At 35.8% G+C, this 20,897-nt stretch overlaps 1 protein-coding gene across 1 annotated transcript; it reads left to right on the plus strand.

Annotated features, from left to right (window-relative positions):
- Positions 1-80: 80 nt before the first annotated feature.
- Positions 81-19,900, plus strand: DTHD1 (death domain containing 1). The gene is made up of 7 exons (XM_086888040.1): positions 81-490; positions 840-944; positions 1,338-1,389; positions 9,450-9,645; positions 13,539-14,582; positions 15,375-15,619; positions 17,246-19,900. The coding sequence occupies exons 5-7, from the start codon at positions 14,571-14,573 to the stop codon at positions 17,490-17,492; spliced, it is 504 nt and encodes a 167-aa protein (XP_086744166.1). The 5' UTR covers positions 81-490; positions 840-944; positions 1,338-1,389; positions 9,450-9,645; positions 13,539-14,570; the 3' UTR covers positions 17,493-19,900.
- Positions 19,901-20,897: the final 997 nt, after the last annotated feature.

Raw genomic sequence — 20,897 nt, forward strand, 5'->3', positions numbered from 1 at the left:
TCCCGTGTTGCCCAGCCCGGGCGAGTGTCCCTTCCTGCCAGGCCGGTGAGCAAAGGGCGCCCCGGCGCCGCCTCTGTCACCACACGAGCCGCGCTGAGGGCAAGCGCTCCGGCTGCGAGGAGGCAGGACAGCCTGCCAGGAGTGACACAGCTCCCATCACCTGATTAAAAAAAAAAAAAAAACCTAAACGTACTAAGCTTTCAGTGATTTCCAAGAATTCTCCAATTCTTGGAACTCCTCTACGTCTCCGAAAAATTGTCACTCAGATGAAAAACCAGCATTTTGTTAGACAAAATTACACGGAAAGTACTTTAAGGTAGTCCATTGGTGGACATACACATCTGCTTCTTGAAGAGTCAACTCTCAACTTTTGTAGTTAAATCCAAGGAGGTTTCAGAGGGTTTACAGTGTTGCAGCTGGGGTCTGAGGTCTGCCACTCACCCTACCGTACGGAAGAAGAACAGAAGCAAAGATATACTGAGAAAAAAAAGTAATTATTAAAGTGCTAGCTAAGGAGCAAGTAAACCTGGGTGCCATGGTACTAGAGAGTGGTTTCAGCATCACAATTTCGAATGAAAACAGCTTTTTCACTCGACACCTTTCAGACAAAACTTCCAGGTTAGAAGTTTGCAGTTAAGTATTACAGCGCCAGTTTCACCAGTGCCCAAGCCTTGTGAAAATACAGCTGCAAGTTCTAATTATTAGATACTTAATTATCTGTGTACCCCAAAAATGCTGTTAATTTTACCTCTTGAGCTTTTATTAGGCAAGCACATTTTTGCATTTGCCTTTTTTTGACATTCTAAGGAAATTTATTGTGTTCTCGCTTGTCTTTTTAGTAATGCTTTTGTAGCATCTATCTCAGACAAGGAATTGTCCTTTCCAATTACTTGCTAAGGGGCTGATATGTTTCCAAACCAAGTGAGTGCACAGATGTGATTCAGGTAAGTATACTAACACCCTTTTTTGTCATAGCCTTTCTGGATTGTAACCTAATGACTCACAGAGTCATCTGATCACAGATTTGCCTAACATTTCCAGCTAAGGCTAGCTTGTTTTCAGAACAGTAGGAATGCCAATGAATACTGACTTTGAAAAGGAATTTTAACCACAGTAACTTAAACTATTTGAAAGATTCAGGCCCTGTAAACAAAAGATTGACCTCTGCAAGCCTTACCTCACCATACAAAAATTCAGTTAATTACCAGTTTGTGGTGGGCTAGAAATTCTTTCTTCTCAAGTCTAAGGGTATGGTCATTGGTCAATACCCTGAGCTCTGTTCTCTGTCAAAAAGTTCCCAAGTCCTTCTGTAAAGCCCACTTTTCTTTCTCTTCCAGGGACCCATGTGATTTGCCCATGCCACTGGGCCAATGGCAGAAGACTATAAAGGTCTGCTCAGCATTTGTCTTTAAAAAACGGGTGTCAGACCCTCACATGGAACTTTCTGAAAGAATTGCCCTCAGCACATTTATACCTGTACAGTTGTGTATCTTCCCACACACAGTGCCTCAGCCAGAGTTTTACTTACTTAGTTTCCTTGACCACAATACTGGATCACAAGAACTGATACAATTTTTTTCAGTGCATTTTTTTGTGAGAGGGCAAGGAATGGGAGAAATGAACATTAATCACATACCCAGTTGTTCTTCTTTCTGTTTGCATTACGTCCAGAAAAATTGCAATACACACAAGATCGTTTTAAGTCATGTTGTGCTATTAGGGGTTTAGGGGCTTTTCTTGACATTTTTTGGTTTGTGTCTAAGTTATACCATCAGTACCATACAAACCCATATCATGTTTTATTCTTTGTTAGAAATAAGGTAGTATAATTTGATAGATGGTATTTTACTCTTTGTTAGAGATCAAGTAGCATAATATATCATATTTTAAGAAAGCTCTCAAGTCTCTATCTACAGCATTTAGTTCTCTGATGAGCATGGAATGTCAACTTTCTAACAGTACAGTAAAAATGTCTTACAAAAATCTAGCAGGAAATTGCATCTTACTAATTTTGGTGTAATTCAGATATGACATAAGGCAGAGTACTATTCTAAGACTTGTTGGTAAGACTGAGTTTCAAAAAGTCTACTGATAGGCCTGAAAACTGCAGGGGTTTTATCTGATAATTTCCTCTTCCTTTGTATTTCTATGTTGCTGTCATGAATAAGTGTTAGGCAGGTTTTTTTTAGTAGACCAAGACAAAATTTCAGTCCAGAAATTAATTATAAATAGGAGCTGCATGACTTCTGTTATATTGTCTGAAAGATATTAGGGCTTTTGTATCCTAAAATATGTTTAACCATACAAGAAGATCATTCATAGTAAATATGCTAAGAATACCTTCCAGCTCATATTATTTTAAAACCCTTTTAAAAGCCTGGCTTCCAGCGATTAATATCGACCTGATGTGTTTTTTTGTTTTTAACATCTGTCCTTAAGAATAACCCTGTAAGTCTGTGTTTAAGTAAAGATGGAATAATATCATCAAACTGTACAGGAAGTAATCCTTTGGATATAAATATATCCCAGATTTCCACACTGTGTGGTTTGTCATATGTCAAAATAGATGTTTGTCACATTTCTTCTTGTTCTTTAAGCTTATACTGAAATTGATTCAAGCTAGTCATTGTCCAGATTCAAATATTGTAATTTTTAGATGCGTATATTTTCAAAACCATAGATCAGTTCTACTTGCTGCATATTTATTCTATTTAAGAACTTTAAATCCAGCCGCACAAACAACTGATTGGTAAGACAAAACAGGGGAAACAACTGCTACTCCTTCCTTTATGGATGGCTTACAAGTAGCTCTGATATTTACATTAAGCTCGTCAGCAACCTAAAAATGCACAGGAGACCTGAGTTCATTTGTGACTTTTAATGAGATTATTTCACTTTCTCCTGGGAAAAAAACACATAACCCACATATTCTTATTGAATAGTCTTATTGATCAGTCCAAGCAAGGTCTAAGTTCTGAACTTGGTCTTCTGCAATTGGTTCAGTCTCATTTGCTTCTCTTCAAAGCAGAGGTAATAAAATTCATAGAGCCTCACTATTATTGTTATAGTATAACATTGATATTATTATTATTAAAAAAAAATATCAGGAAAACTAACCTTGGAAATTAAATAATGCATTACAATTTTCACAAGCAGAGTTCTATCGTGAGCGAACATGTTTTACTCAGGGTAAGACAAAATGATACAAAGCTTCAGAAAAATTATAGGACTGCAGATAAGAATAAGCATTAGAGTTAAATTAAAAGTAAAAAGAAGTTTCTGCATTTTCTAGGAACTGTATATGTGTCTTTGGGATTCCTCTCAGCCACTTACTCAATGTATTATAAGTCAGTTTCTTTCGTATGTCATATTTGATACCAGCCTCCCTTTTTACTCAGACCTGTAAGCCAGTTTGACCTATACCCCATATTTGAATTTAATTAATAGCCAGTTTGATTTCCAGGAAGCTTTGTAAGATAGTTCCCTGTAGCATATAATGGATTCTTGGACTATCATTTTATAAGCTACTAATGTAATTTTATACAGATATGATAACACAATGATATTCAGATATTCACCATCTTCTTTTAATGGCTATAGGTTTTACCTTAATGTAGTCTATGTTTTGTTAAAACTACTGACAGACTCATGAAGTAGTCCCTTTAGCTCTTTTGATATTGGTGTATGACTTTTGAAACAAATGTATCCCACAGAGTACTTTTTTTAGTTACTTTTACAGTGTATTGATGTTTTCCTTTTTGCTTTACCAATTCTAGTGACATTTAAGTCTGAATTAATTTCTTGGCTTACATATTGTATATAGCACTCAACTGCACATGCAAAATTCCCTCAAGAAGTTATTAAATTAATTGGAGCCCCTAATTATCATGAAACTACTTGTAAACCAACAGTAAAATTTGTTCTTATTAGCACCTCTCATATAGTAGTGATGGGTGAATCAGGAACATTGAACCTGATTTCACTTTCAACACAAGTCTGCAAAGGCAGAAACTCAAAATACGTTCCCTGGGACAACATGAGCTTCCAGGAAGTTAAGAAGGGTCTATCTGCTGTCTTTTGTTTGTTTGTGTGCCAAAGCACGCAATACTGAACAGACACTTTCCTGGAATAACCCACTCCAAGTCCTGCCCTAGGCCTGCACCAAACCTCTGGATACAGCCCTATGATCCCCCCCTTTCCTGTGTATTGGTACGTGTTTAAGCCTGCAGACAAGCTGAGAATCATTTCTGCAGTACTGCTTTATTGAATTCACAAGCCTAGAAGTGAAAGCAGATAATTTATTCTAGCAATGTAAGGGAGTTAGGCTCCTGCTGTAAATGAAAGGTTTCTAGTTGCTGACTAAAGTTTCACCAAGAAATCTGTCACTAGAAAATCTAAATCTAGTGTCTTTAATACTTTCCATAAGAGTACTTGTGTTCCAAATGGGATCTTATTCTACCACTTCTGTCTCTCATTTATATTTTAAGGTTTCCAAGTTGTTTTTCAATACAAATGTATCTTCAAAGCATGTGGTGTGTTCAGAGTTTTTTTATTTATTTTCTATTGCTCTCACTTAGAGGATTTGGTTACCTTGGCATAGCTTTCTGTCTTCTTTGAGAAGTTTAATGGAGCATTCTTTAACTTATTTGAAAATAAATCCCTCTAAGGAAATTTCCTGCACATCAAAGTGCTAATTTTTTTCCCATACTTATCTTTTGCACAGTTCATTGAATTGTAATGAATCACACATCATTAAGATTTTATCTCAGCATTGGCTTATTCAAACTCAACAGAAACCACATTTGACACTTTTAACGATGCTATTAGATTTAAAGGTCACTATTTCATGCACTTCTCTCTTTCATTTTACTTGCTGCTTAAGCAAATTTGTTATGGAAAGTAAAGAAATATAAAAGACATCACAGAACTATTTCTAGAGGAAAAGAATTCCGTAGTACAATCACAATTTAAATTGTTCGTAGTTAAATACAATTTCACACTATTTATGTCTGATGAAACACATTATCATAGAATCATTGAATTGTAGAATGGCCTTAATTGTAAGGGACTTCAAAGATCATCTAGTCCCAAGCCCTTGCCACGGGCAGGAGCACCTTTCACTAGACAGGTTGCTCAGAGCTCAATCCAAACTGGCCTTGAACACTTCCAGGGATAGTATTCTCTGGAATAACTTCTCTGGAAAACCTGTTCTCTCTCTTCTGTTTCCTCTTTTTGTCGCTGCTTTCTGTGCAACCAAAGAAAGCAACCCATGATAGCTGACTCACTTCCCAGAAATCAAAGGTGTTAAACTGGAAGCTTACTGTATATAAAAATAACACTTTAATAGAAAACTCAAAGTGAAGATACCCCATCTGTCCATGAATAATTTCTTGTAAAGTTACTAGGTTAAGTTAGAAGCTGAGTGGTGTCAAGTCTTTGAAGTTTTACTCTATACATCCCATTTCACAAACAGTTTCCTTAGTTTTCTGTCTTCACTTCTGTCAAATGAAAACAGCACTTTCATGTCATGTTTCTACAACCTTCCCTTTCTAAAATTTAATTAAGATTGCCATTAAACAAGTGTTATTTCAATATTGGATATAAAAGTCTATCATTTTTCTGTGTTTGATAACTACAAAATACTATTGCTGATCACATAAAAAAGGCATTTTTCTTTCAAGAATTAGCTTTTCCTAAAGCTTATAATTAGGTTATTACTTACGCATTTTACAGTTCAAGAGGGATTTCCAAGATTCTTTCCTGTAAATAGGATAATACAGTATATGGATTTGAGAATATGTATTGATATTTTTATCTTCTCCTTCATTCTCACTACATTTTGTAGGTAGCTCAGACTTCCTCCTCAGCTCTGGAGTTTTGTTTTTCCTAGTGTGAGGCTCTTAAACACTTGATTTGTAGTTAAGATTGCTTAATCAAGTGCTCTCTGAGTGCAGTCAGAGAGAGATACCTCTTTTAACCATGTTTAACCATCATAATCACATATTTCAAAGGGATTATGTCAGTGACCAGCAGTGGTAACTGTAATAGAATGCTAAATGAAGCATTTACATGGATATATGATATAAATTCTATGGCACAGTGCATCTGTAGCACTTCCTTAATTTTTCTTATATTATTACTGCTTTTTAACTTGGGCCTTAGAATACCAGAGATGGGAAGAATAACCATTACACATATTTTGAAAAATGAATAGATCAATAAACACACCAAAATACATTCATTGTCACATACTGAACTTTGCATTACATGCAGAGTATATAGGCAGAACTTATTGGATCTGCACCATACACCCTAATCTCTTTTCCTGCCAGAACAATGTCCCCTTCCTTTGTTATCAGCTATGCAACACTTCTAAGGTATCCTGAAAAGAACATGAATATCTGCTAAAAGGTAATTTAATTTAAATATATTATTTGGTCCCTATTTTTCTAAATTGGATATTTTGTTCTTCCTACATCCAAGGCTATTATTTAATATGGATGAAAAAGCTCTTTTTTAAAAGGACTTTTCTAATACTTAGAGAATACAGTTAGCTGTGAATGTAACCCAGGAATAGGAACTATTTTGACACAAAATCAAGCACAGAGCAAATTTTTCCAATTCGTTTTTTTCTGCTGATGTAGCTTTGCTGATGATCACTCTTTGAAAAATCAGATTTCAGTGGATAACTTAACTTTGAGAATGAGTGCACAGGTCTTTTGTTGTTGGTTCTTTCACATGAAATAAATAAATAAATAAATAAATAACATCACAAGACCTGAAAGAAACAAAATCTAGAAACAATTCTATATTTATCACAATTGGTTTAGGACTTTTATTTCTTACATATGTGATACTCAAATTATCATTTTCTTCCTATTGCATTACATTACATTACATTACCTACCTGGACATAGGGCCCTACTTTAACAATTGTGTTGCTGGATAGCCATGTCTCTTCTTGTGAGTCTGTTCTAAGAGTAATTAACTCAGGTCTGTGGGCAGTGGATAACATGACAGCTTGTGTCTTCATCCTGCCGCTATGGACCTGATTCTTTCTCAAGTTAAAGAATGTATTTCAGGCAGGTATTTCCAGCAAGGCTAAGGATCCACTGTGGCCAAATCTTATACAGTTACTCCTGATCAGATATCCCTGGACTGGTTTTGTGTGTCTCTGTGTACCTGTGTCTTTTTTCCTCTGCTCATATTTTCTGTAGTAAAGGCTGAAAGACCAAACTGTAGTTTCACTGTTAAACCTGACTGCTAGAGAATTGAGTAATACTGTACTTATCAAGTCTGCTTATTCCTAAAGTCTCAATGTTCTCATTGTAACTAATAAGCTGCACAGTACACCATCTCAGTAACTAATCCAGGCTGAATTAACTTCACAAAAGTACAAGATTAAAGTGACTCCAGCATTTACTGTATGATATAAATTTTATTCCATCTAAATAACCTTTATACTAAATTCTTTATCATATCGCATTGAATTCACATGTGTTATTACAATATTTTTTTCTTGAGTGTACTCTATACTAGGCATAGTCATATATTTTCAGGGGATATACACTGTAGTACGTCTGAATAACTTGTATTTCCTACTTTATTTACCCTTCTTGTCTTCCAATTATAATATATTAATTGCAGCAACATATTCTTTTACAATTCATAGTGTTCAGAAAGCTTCAAAGCATGGCGTATCTAATGACCTGCATGCACCAAGTGAGGCTGATCTGGACCATGAAACCCCATGGGGGCATGCAGGGCCCTGAAAGCTGCTACTGCACCAACTGGATCTCCTTGATCAAGAGCTTGTGTCAAGAACCACATGATTGTTCCCAAAGACTTTATTGTTACATTATCTAATACCTGTCAATATGGTACATAAACATGAGCCTTAAATTATAAGACTATTCAGTGAACAGCATCATAGATTAAGAAATTCCATCTACATAATTTAACACCATTCTTCAACTAAGGTGAAACAGCAAATTGAGAGCAAAATATAATAAATAGGTTTTCATAGTACAGCACAGGAAGTGAAATTGAGATAGGATGTGGGACTTTTTTTTTTTTTTTATTTTACTAAAACAATGGATTTCCTATATGAATCATTGAATTTAGAGACCTTCAAATTCTGATCATCAGATCATCAGACAGCCTAAATATACATTCTCTTTAAGACTGCCGAAGAATAAAAAGCCTAGAAGAGTCAACTGTAATTTAAGTGGCCATTACTGTCTCATTTTCTGCCATGAGATCTGGTATAGAATCCTGTGTTTAAAAATGAAATGTCTGGGGGAACTGAACTGGGTGGGGCCAGCTGAACATGAACCACCAGTGTGCTCTGGTGGCCAAGAAAGCCAACAGCATCCTGGCCTGCATCAGGAGTAGTGTGGCCAGCAGGAGCAGGGAGATCATTCTCCCCCTGTACTGGGCACTGGTGAGGTCACACCTCGAGTGCTGTGTCCAGTTCTGGCCCCTCAGTTCAGGAAGGACATTGAGACACTTGAGCACGTCCAGAGGAGGCAACGAGGCTGGTGGGGGGCTGGGAACACAAACCCTGTGAGGAACAGCTGAGGGAACTGGGGCTGTTTAGCTTGGAGAAAAGGAGACTCAGAGGTGACCTGTACAACTCCCTGAAGGGTGGCTGTAGTCAAGTTGAGGTCAGTCTCTTGCTCCAGGCAGCAACTGACAGAACAAGAGGACAGAGTCTTAAGCTGCATCAAAGGAAATTTAGGCTGGATAATGGGAAAAGGGTTTTTACAGAAAGAGTGATAAAGTACTGGAACGGACTGGGCGTGGAGGTGGTGGAATCATCATCCCTGGATGTATTTAAAAAAAGATTGGACGTAGCACTCAGTGCCATGGTTTAGTTAAGGTGTTAGGGCATGGGTTGGACTTGATGATCTTGAAGGTATCTTCCAACCTAGTGATTCTGTGTGTCTGTGTGTCATTGTTGGTGAGTATATAATTGTAAATAACCAATTAAACTTGATTTCGTAAGTACTGATCATTTGTAGCCACTGAAATAAGAAATTACTCAGATATCCTGAAATTTTAAGTCTCTCCTATATAACGGATTTACGTAACCTCCCTTAAAGGTGCATGGTGTACACCGGTGTCTCCTGACAATCCTTGCCTGTAGTTACAAAACAGACACTCCTTCTTGTCACCTAGTAACTTTTTAATAGTCAACATCAACTCAGAGTTTCTAAGCTAGAGTTTGGTTTGTGAAATACAGTACTTTTAAAATTTCTGTTTAGGCTAGAAATGCTAAGCAGTGTAGTAGCCTGAACGTAGGACAACAACTTGTAGAAGTGTTTGAACAGAAAAAAAAAATTGTTGTACCATATTCTGAACATAAAATGTGTATGGCTGAAAGTAGGATTACACCTGCAGAGAAATCAGGGCAAGTCCTAGGAAAAATCTGTTATCTGAACTTTCAGGCGAGAGACACACTTCTGACAAGTGACCTGGATAAAGGAGGTTTGGAGGAGTAAGTGCTTGGGCTGACCTCTTTAGCAAAAGAGCTGAGCAGATCTCTCATCCAGCAGCTGGAAAATGTTACAGAAATTATTCAAGACACCTGCCACTTGCTGAGTGCTCTCCATGATAAACACAAGGAATTGACTGGAAGTCCAGGCAAGTATGGAAGGACTTGTCTGTGAGCAGACACACTGGGTATATTAGATGCTGAGTTCTGCTGTCTGATATGCTTGGGGACCTTAATTTTCATTTGTTAGCATTTCATAGACCAAATCAATTAATATTCCCACAGTTGTATCACACTGTGGTAGGTTTTGTGTCCCTTCCATGAGATTCAATATGGAATTCATAATTCTCATTATGTGATCAAAAATTATAGAAGTAAAATTAACTAAACAGAATTGTTCAAAGTTTTATGTACACTTTACTTTAGTGGGGTTATCTTGGCCAGGCACCAGATGCCAACCCAGTAACCACCCCCTCTTCAATAGGAAAAGGAAAGAAAATAAGATGGAAAAAAATCCTGAGTTGATACAGAAAAAAATCACTTAAAATTACCATCATGGGAAAAATAGACTTAATTTAGGGAAAAATTAATTTAATTTATTGTCAATTTAAATAGATTTGGATAGTGAGAAGCAAAGGCAAAACATTGAAACAAGACATTTCCTCCACCTTTCCTTCTTTTTTCCACACTCAACTTCACTCCCTCATTCCCAATTCCTTTACCTCCTCTCCCTCCCGAGGAGTGCAGGGCAATGGCAAATAAGGACAAAAGTCTGTCCATAACAGTTCCCTCTACACTCCTTCCTGCTTATACTTTTCCATACTCCACTGTGGGTCCTTCCCATGGTCTGCAGTTTCTGTCAGGAAAAACTGGATTGTAAACAGATATTTCTTGAGGGTATATCTAATTTCCTTGGCATCAGGTCCTCCTCAGGCTGTGTGCTCCAGTCTGGTCTCACATGAGCTTCAAGAGAATCTCTGCCCCATTTCTGCATTAACTTCTTTCTTCTCTGACCTTGTTTTCAGGGCTGGTTCTCACACTTTTTTCCTCAGTCCTCAATTTTCTCTGGTGCTCTCATCCTTTCTTAAATGTCTTTTCACAGGGGCTTTGCTCCATGCTCAGCTCAGTCCTGCAGTAAGTAGACATCAACATATTAACAAATATTGATCAAAGGAGAAGAGAAAACTAACATTTCTATCTAAGGTCTATCAACGTTAAACCTTAAAAGAAGAGTATCCAACAGCCAAGGGAGGTGTTTCTCCCTCTCTACTCCACTCTTGTGAAACCTCACCTGAAGCATTGCATAAAGGTGTGGAGTCTCCAGCACAAGGATATGGACCTGTTGGAGCAGGTCCAGAGGAAGGCCATGAAGATGATGAGACAGATCAGAGCATCTGTCCTTTTAAGAGAGGTTGAGAGAGTTGGGGTTGTTCAGGCTGAAGAAGAGAAGGCTCAGGGATGCCTTGTTGCATCCTTCTAATTCTTAAAAGGGGCTTTTAAAAAAGAGGAAGAGTGATTTTTTTTAATATGGACACTATCACACATACTGCTAGAACAGGAGTAAACAGTTTTAAACTAAAAGAGGAGAGATTTGGATTAGATGTTAGGAAGAAATTCTTTTCTTAGAGAGCAATGAGACACAGAAGGAGGGAGAAGGTGGCAGATAACTTGTGGATGCCTCATTCCTGAAAGTGTCCAAGGCCAGGCTGGATAAGACTTTGAGCAACCTGGTCTACAAGAAAGTGTCTCTGCCCAAGACAGGAAGGAATTTTGGAAAGTACCTTAAAGATCATCTCATTCCAATTCAAACCTTTCTTCTATTCTATGATGACTTTATGATGCAAATAGAAAGAGATTACAGACAGAAGTATTTAGCTATGCTTGTGTTTCTGAGTCTTGACCTACATATTTATAAAGTCCGTAATAATAACAAAACATTTGGGTTTAAAAAGCCTCCTTCTAGGCTCCAAGCAAGCTAACTGTCCTGTTGGCCTCATGGTTTATGTGATTTTTTTAAATTCTTTTTTTGTCAGGTTTCCAAGAATCATTCTCCTTCCAAAAAGCAGCTATTTCTCACCTGAAAAATTCCCTTAAACCACTCAGCAAAGAGGTTTGGAGACAGTTGCATATAAACTACCTCTGTATTCTAAAGCTGTGTTATTAAACATCAGAATAAGCACAGAAAGCAAAGTGTTAGAAAAGAGATGGGGGAGGGGAAAAACACAAAAGAAGACTTATTTCATGGTTAACCTTGTAATTGAATGCAAAATGTGTCTTTCCATGTGACACAATTGGATCGTATATGGTTACAAGGCCATACCTTTTCTTGCCCATATTAGCCACATCTACAGCGTAGGAAAATGCCATTGCTTTGAATTACCCTGTTATCTTCAAATTTAATTTTAGGGAAGTTTAAAGGGCTGTACAATTTATTTGAGGATTTTTGTTTGTTTGTTTTCTTTACAAAATGCAAAATTAAGGGGGGGAAATGTAAATTCTGTCAGTTTTGCCTAAGCTTGAACTTTGCCTTACAGTGAAACTAGGAAGTGGTCTTTTACGTCTTCTGCAAACAAAGCTCTGTTATTTCCAGTCTTTTTCTTTCATTTCTCAGTCCTGTTAAACTGTCTAGAATTTTTTCACTACTGTAGAAGTGCCTGTGGAAAAACAGTAAAATAATACATATTTTTAAAACTACCAGTGTAAACTATATTTAAAAATGTATTTTCTTCCCTTGTTCTTTATTTTTTTCCAAATATAGTCAAAGTCTAACAAGTCACTTGGAAACTGACAAAGTATTAGAAAGGAATAATTATTAGACCAAGTTAAATAATAAAAAACTATTCTGAACTGTATTTTTTGTTGGTTTAAATTAATCAGACGTAAATAGAGATGAGAGGTCTATCTAGATCACATAATATTACTCATTGTTATGTGATGGCATTCTTAATAAAATTATTTTCCAAGCTGAAAACCTTGAGGTATTTATATACCTCATATGACATTGTTTGAAAAAGAGAATGTCAAAAGTGAAAGTCAAAGGCTTCCTGTAAGACTTGTATCAGCTCTTTCTGTTTTCCTTGTGTGTATCTGTACATTGTAAATGGAGAGCATACCATACTGTGTGGTACTATTGTCTTATTTGTACTGACTTGCATGACATTTAACCTGCAAAACAAAATTATCCAGGATCTCATGCAGCAAACAGAAAGAAGCAAAAAATTTTCCAAGGTTTGCAATATATCTAACTAATGAAGATACCTCTCCAGCTATAGGGGCTGACAGCATAAGATGAAGGAAGAGCTCTAAGTAATACATTTTATATCAGGAATAATTTTTAAAAAGAGGTTTAAGATTAGAAAAATAAGGGATCATAAAATATGCAAGTTAGAATCTTACATGAATGTCACATAGTGATTGTGTGCTTCTTGTGGATTCTTCTTCACAAAGTGGTTTCAATTACATGCAAGGGCAACCTTCAGCATTCCTATAACTGAATATTACAAACTGCTGAGTTTCAGCACTATATGCAGGTCAGTGGTTTTGTGTTTTCATCAATTCTTCACAGCAAAAAATTCAGAGCTGCTAAGGTCTGAGTTTAAAATTAGGTCCATGTATAACAGCCTTGCTAGAGACATATGTATTAGAATCTTGCAGGATTCAATTTCAGGAAATATAACGTTTATTTCTAAAGATCTCTCCAAATTGATTTGACAATCAATACCATGATTGATTGTCATTAAGAATTTAGCTAGTGTCTGATCTTTAGAAAAGTGTTCATTAGAGTTGCCAGAGTAAAACTTTGACAAATACACACACAGTTGTTCTTAGACAAGTACAAAAATGTACTTGTCTATACTTAGTTCTTTAGAAATAGACTCCACCTGAATAGCAATATATGCAAAAAAAAAAGAGGTCAGGAAACAGAGTGTGCTTCACATATTGAATGGTTCTATGGGATTCAATAAGTATGCATATCATAGTTTTCACATTTTTCTCTAGCTTTCATAGTAAAATGTAATTGGTTATTTATTTGTTGCCTCAGGATACAATGGAATTATGGATTATCTGCAGAAAGTGAAGGAGTATTTGATAAATACAATCTCACACCTTCAAGAGGCAGAAAATAAACTTATGCTGCAAGCTGCAGACAAGATTCTCAGAACCAGACTGCTGAAAATGCTTCTAGAGAAACAGATGTATGTTGTTCAGAAGGAGAAGTAACTGACTCTGTGCAAGCATCTTCCAGTCCCAGTCAGCAATTCCAAAGAACTTCCCTGAACAAGACAGAAAATCAAAATGTTAATCAAAACCACACAGATGAAATTAAAACTGTAGGAAAAATTGTGTCCTTAGCGGAAAGCAAATTTCCTTAAGAACAGGACACTGGCAGAGAATTCCCAATGAAAAAGGAAGATGGTGAACACCACCTATCACTGCTCTCTTTTACAGAGAAAAAAGAGTGTAATGGGAAGGAGAAATTTCATGGAGGTAGCTTTGTTACTGAAAAGCTTCCAGAACTGTCTTTTCAGGATGCTCTTACAAGCAGTGAGGAAGACATTTTTTTTGTCTGGGACATTGTCAGGCATTTGTGACTGAAGAATCACAAACAGTCTTGAACAGGAGAAAAAGGAAGTAGTCAGGGACAACTTAAAAGGGCCAGAAAGTGAAGAGCACAGACTGACAGAGAAAATGGAAGACAGTAAAATGGAAAAAAATAATGAAATTTTTAGAAATTACCTAAGTACCTTCACATCTTCAGCACAAACCTATGATCTTACTAGTGTGAATCTTTCTGTGAGTGATTCAGAAGAAGTACAAAAATCTAGATACTGGATGAACAAAGATAAGCATATATTCTTCCTTTTCTTAGGAACAGATGTACATAATTATTCCTTAATTAATTAATTAATTAATTAAGCTTTGCAGAAGTGAAAATTTATCATCTGGGTGTTTTTTCTGTATTGTCATGCTTAAAGAAGGAAACATTTACTGTTCCAAAGACAAGACTTACAAAAGCTAAACGTGGATTCTAGAATCTCTTTTTGTTACCATCCAGAAACATTCTCCAGCACCTATGCAGCTAAAGGTAAGCTTGAAATATGTGATACTTGTTCCATAAGCCTGTTATCTGATCAGTTCTGAAGTCAGTATGCCAATGATGTTGAAGTGCAATCTCTTCCAATATCAGAAGTCTACAAAAAGTGGTTGCAGCTTCACATCCTGTACACGCAGATTTCCTGTCAGCTTTGTTAAAACCACATGTCAGGCATAGATTTAGCTAAAAAGGTCTATCTACCTTTGTTTGATATAGTTCAGAAAATATAGTCGTTTTCAATAAAGATCTGTCAACTCGTAACTTTAGTTGCTTGGCCCAGTGGTGAGAACATTTTTCTCACTGATTTCATCCTTGGTGCCAGCAAGCACAACGAAAGGTTTTTATCATGTATTAGTCTTTGGCTGAGTTTAATCTCAAACTGTGCTTCAGTTATGTTTTTCCCTTTCCCCATTAAGATGTTAATTTGGAAGTATGAAGAAACTAAAATTATAAAAAATACAGATTAGAAAAAGTCTCAGAAATTTTTCAAAATCTGAGGAAGCTCATGTGTTTCAAAATTTGAACTCAGATCAGGAACAAAACAATATAAATATTTTAGGCAATAAAAGTTCCAGTTTTTTATGACTTTCAAGCATTTTTCTGTGCTTTGTATGAAGTGCTGTTACTTTGGTAAGGTTGTTCTCAGGTTAAAGAGAGGAGTCTGACTCTTCTGTTATAGCCTAGCCAACTCCAAAAGATAAATCAATTTGCAAGAAAATCCAGGCATGTAATGGAAGATTTATTTTTTTGCAAGTTGATTGTACAATTTCTTTCTATATTTAGATTCAGCCAATTGAGCCATCATTGGTTTCAGCATTGAAAGCAAGACATGATATGTTTCACTCAGTGATATCTACTAGCACACTGGTTCATGTCCAGCATCCTTCAGCCCAACCTTTTAACAGCTCGGTCACTATTACTCTACCATGTCCTCCAAACCTAGATAAGAAGAGGCAAGGAGATGAGACAGGACATACAAGAGCCATTAGTGCTACAGTAAAGAGGGTTTCTGCAGCATACCATCCTCAGTAAGAACCTCACTTCAAATTCACCACTTTTTACAACATCAAAATCAATTAATTTTAACAGTTGTTGGTTTATAATCTCTTGAATTAAAAATGTGTTTGCTCTTTAATATAGATTGCAATACCTATGAGCATTATTAGAAACACTAGAGTAAACCCTCAAAATTTCCATGCTATAGCTTCACCAGAAAAAATAATACAGTATTTGATGTATCTTATTTAAATATGCTGACCACTACATTTCTAGTAGGAGTCAAAATGAAGACTTTGTGAGCTTTTTTCAGCAAGAAATATTCAGACATTTTCAATAAAGTTAAACATTGAACACAAAAAATAGACATGACTTAAAGCTTCTGTGCTCATAACACACCAAGTTGATTTGAGTCTGACCTTTGAATTTTCTCATCTCTACTTGTACACATTCCAGTGATTGCCTGAGTCAAAATGCATGGCACAGTGGTTTATAATAAGTCAGTTTTATGTACTAGATAAAGGTCTAGATTTTTCCAAAGTATGAAGTACAATATTTCTAAAACTTAGACTTTTCGGTATGTCTTAAAAAAAAAAAACATTGAAACATGAGGACTCCTAAAAAAAACACTCTAAGTTTCACCAGTTTCTGGAGAATTGAAAAAAAAAAAATCTTTTCATAATTATATCATTCACATACTCTGGAGTATATTTCCAGATTCAGATTTTAAGCAAGGTGGGTAAGCCAGAAAAAGTCATCAAGGAAAGCAGAGGAGAAAACAGCTACAAACACAAGCTTAGTTCTTTCTGCAGAACTATTTTTATCTTATTATTTCTGTAATTACTTGGCTTTCCAGGGCTGTGAGCGCTTCTGTGAGAAAAAGTGGGGACAGTCTCAGTGGTACTTTGAAATTATTAGGTTATGGAAACAAAGAAGAGGGGTGGAAGGTGTTTGATGATGTTATTATCCAGAATGCAAAAAATGGGCTTGTATCTTTTGAATTCAACAAGCATTTAGAAAGGTAATGTGTGAATAATTTAACAAAATTTTGTTTACTGAAATATTTAGTTCTGTGTTTACAAATAAGTGGAACTTAGTAGTGCTAAGAAATCATCTATTTTTAACTATTAACTTGCTCTTAGATTTGTTGCCCACAATTACAAAAAGAAAACCCAACTTTTTCATTTATAGAATGTACACAATGTGGTACATAAAAACTTGAAACAGGAAATAAAATACAGATATCAGTCTTAACTGGCAAATGTGATTTAGTCATAGATAATGTTTTTAAATTCTTATTACAAAATATTATCTTACTTTCATGTAAAATTCATATGTATTTGAAATCACAGCTACATAGTCAGCATATTCTACACTACAAACACAAGCAGATTTCCACCTTTTCATGTGCTGGAAGCAAGGATGAATAGGTAGCAAAAGTTTTCTTGGAGACTGAGCCCCATATTATTTTTAAGAATAAATTATTAGCAGTAGATAAAGTTATTTAAAATAAAGCTTTTTAATTTATTTTTAATATTTAATTTAAGCTAATTAATTTAATTATATTTATTATATTTATTTTATTTAATTATATTTAAGCTATTTAATTTATTTTTAATTTAATTTCTTTCTTTTTTATTTATTTATTTTTAATACAGCTTTGTGGTTATTTGCCTGTCATTCCCCTTGGAAAACATGTATCTTCTCTTTGCTCAGGCTCTGGAAGAAGCTCTCCGAAGCACCATGGCTAATGTGATACTGTATCAGAAAAGAGAAGATCCATATAAAATAGTAGTTTTGCTATCTGCATCCAAAGAATTGACCATTCAACTTCAAAATCTCCATGAGGAGGGTTATTTTGGTCCCCCAGAACCGACAGAGCAGTTCCCATTAAGACAAGGATAGCAGATTCATTTTAGATTTAGAGGAAACATTTCTGCTTCAGGAAAGGCAATTAATTCATGCATCTGTATGAACATTATCAATTACCTCAGCTATTAAAAAATCCTGTATGGGAACACTGGTATTTAGTCACAGTACATTTAGTTATTTCAGTGTTTTGTTTCTGGTCAAAGAAAGGAATGTGGAGCTTAATGAGCAACTGCTCCAACTGTAAAGAAAATGATCTACCTGAACGAGCTCATGAGCAATGTGCTCTAAATGACGCTGCTTTGAGCAAGAGAGTTGAACAAGATAATCTTTAGATATCTCTTAAGCACCTGTGAATTCTGTGAAACCTGGTCCCTCAGAAATATACAATATTTTAAGAATTCTTTTAAAAGGACAGGTTTCTGTCTGCTGTTTTGTCTGTGTAAATTCACTTAGAGTGAGCAAGAAACCAAGGCAAAATATTGTCTGTTGTGAGTTCCACTGTGATTTGAGGTGATGAGTTATTCCATTTGTTAGCGGCCTAGAAAATTCCACGTAGTGGCTGCCACCATTCAGAGTCTTGCTTAAAGGGAAAAGTGATAAGAAGCCTCTGAAAGCTTTTCACCCAAAATTGCAAATAGTCTCTTCTGTCTGATTTAGAGTGAACATAGAAATATGTATTTGGCCCTCTGAACATTTTATGCATAAACTCTCCCATTGAAAACTGCATGTAATCTAAAGAAAGGAATATTCTCAAAAAGAGAAGTCTCCAGCCCCTGAGACGTCTGCTTATATACACAAAGGATAGTGTATATAGATGTATCAAATAAATAGATTTAGAAAACCTAGAACTGCATCTACCCCTCTGCTGCCATTCATTTTGTTGTTACAGATAGACATCCATCCTGAATAACCAGAAAGCAAATACTTCTAATTCCATTCACAACACCCTTTTATTTTTATTCTTTGTTATGTACATACCTCCTTTTCTGTTCCTTAATTTTCAACTTGTAGCACTGACTTCACCACTTATCCTTTAAGCCAGCTATTAAAGGGCTAAAAAAGCTAGCTACAAAGATATGCCTACTACTGAAGCAAGCTGACCTCAGATGTTAAAAAAAGCAATACTTATGATAAAGAGCAACCAAGAAACAACCAAATATTGTGTGATTACCTTTACTTGACTCATGCTAAAGAATTTGTTTAGATGCCATGTATCTGAATGCAGGGTAAAAACATTTTTTTAAAAAAACATTTTATTATATGGACTGCAGAGAATGGAGAAGACTTCAGCAAATTCTACAGACTGATTTTTCATTCACAAAGCCAACCAAGTCTTCCAAATTAAAGAGGTGGATGAATTTGGTAACCACAGTTCACCTCATTACACAGGAACAGCAGTGTTTTATAAAATTACCAGAGAGATGACACCAAAGAAATGGGAACAAACCTTACCATATGATGAATATCAACACCAGTCTCCACTGTGCAAATTAGCATTAATATTGCCCAGGGTGCATTTCTCACTTGATAACATTAGAGACCTTTCCCTTTGTGCCTTACCATATATTTATTAGAAAAAGGATCTTGGTATGACTTTTGATTTACAAATACACACAGGACTTCTGGTGCATCATGGATGTACAAACATTCTCAAAATTTCTCTTAGCTGTAGGGAGGGATCCATATCCAAGTAAGTACGGAAAAATTTCCGGCAGAAAATTTCCACCTATCTACTCTCCCCAGCTGTTACAGCATTGTGAAATTATTAGTGAAGTTTCAGTTATATCTTTCTTGTTTCACTGTCTTGGGAGCACAGAATTGCAAATTGTAGGATCCTTAAATGGTTTGTGTAACCTGTCTTCCACCTATCACCTGATTATTCTATTATTCCTGATTAGCCTCTTCAGTACAGTCATATTGCCCATATGCCCATATGGGCAATTATCTCCATCTCTGGTAAAAGCTAATGCTATATAAATTAATCTTTAATATTTCTGCAATTAAATCTCATTGTAAACTTTTCAAAGAGCCTATATACCAGCATACTATACTGCACAAAATGCTGCCACTAAGCTATTACTATCAAAGTTGCATATATTTTAGTATCAAAATATCTACAGAAACACTTAGTCTAAATCTCTGGTGACAAACATGAGTAGCATGTCTCTCTTTTTGAAGTAATTTGTCTTTACACTTTTCTCAACAAAATTACTTTTTTTCCAGATGATAGTTAAAAGAATCTGGAATGTCTGATTTTGGTTATGACAAAGACAGATGGAATATTTTTAAGGCACCCATTCTGAATACTACATTTTCACTCATTTCTGTAAAATTCCCACCTAAATTTGTTTTGTAGAGAAGGCAGTAACTATACAATCATAAGTCATTTTTTATATGTATATGCCCTCATTATCCACTCACAAATATATCACTGGCAGTGATCAGAGTCTTTGTTTACTTTGCATGAAACAATTCACATCAGTTTTTACTTTAAACATGTATTTTTACAGAAGTAATCTGATCTTCACTAATGATTCCTATTTATGGTGCTTTCATTTCCTCAGCAACAGAAAACACTTCTTCCTCTAACCTATTACATTGAACAAGTCAGATACAGTGCATTAGGTCTGATGTCAAGGATGTGTGTGCAAATCTACTGATTTTAAAGATTTTGTATTTATGTGACACAATGGGCTAAGGAGGTAAAAGAGGAATTTCTCCTTTTCTGTCTGTCCTGTTTGATGGGCTGCTGGAGTCTGGTCATGTCTGAGAGGTCCATTTGACAGAGCACCTCAATGTTACTGGCAGGGAGTGCTTTGCAAAAATAGATTGCTCTAATATGTACAGACATTATAAAATTACCATTCTGCTGAAGTTTTATGTCTAATGACTGTCTAACAGCAGAATAGCACACTCTTCCCTGCTTCAGAAAGGCAGTTGCTTGGCTAATTGAAGGGCCTTCCAGACTAGAAAACTGCTTTGGCTTCTAAGAGTATTTTACTTAAGCTGTCAACCAGAACAGCAGGACCACATGCTGGTGCAGCTGAACCGTGGGTGAATTCAGCACTTCTCCACAGACATTTAATCTTTAAAGGCAATTTACTGTTTTAGATCTAATGCATTGTATGTTATTACACTATTTCTAGACAATACTAATTTTCAATTCTTATAATTTTTACTACTATTTTAACACTGAGTAGCATAAAGTGGTTCAGATTAAAGTCAGCGCACGGGTAGTTGAGTTCATCTACAATAACTTTGAAAATCTAATACAGACATTTGAGGTGGTAAATTCTCATCAATGAATGAAAATGTTTAAATACAAAAGCACAATTAAACAAAACCAGGGAAAACTGTCTTGGAAGAAAAGCAATGCCCCCTTCTGGAAGAGCTTTAAATACCCTTTATTCTGAGAGGTTTTTAGCCATGTCATTCTAT

The sequence above is a fragment of the Cyanistes caeruleus genome, chromosome 5 (genome assembly GCF_971803275.1).
Source record: "Cyanistes caeruleus chromosome 5, bCyaCae1.hap1.1, whole genome shotgun sequence".
In the NCBI taxonomy this organism is placed as follows: Eukaryota; Metazoa; Chordata; class Aves; order Passeriformes; family Paridae; genus Cyanistes; species Cyanistes caeruleus.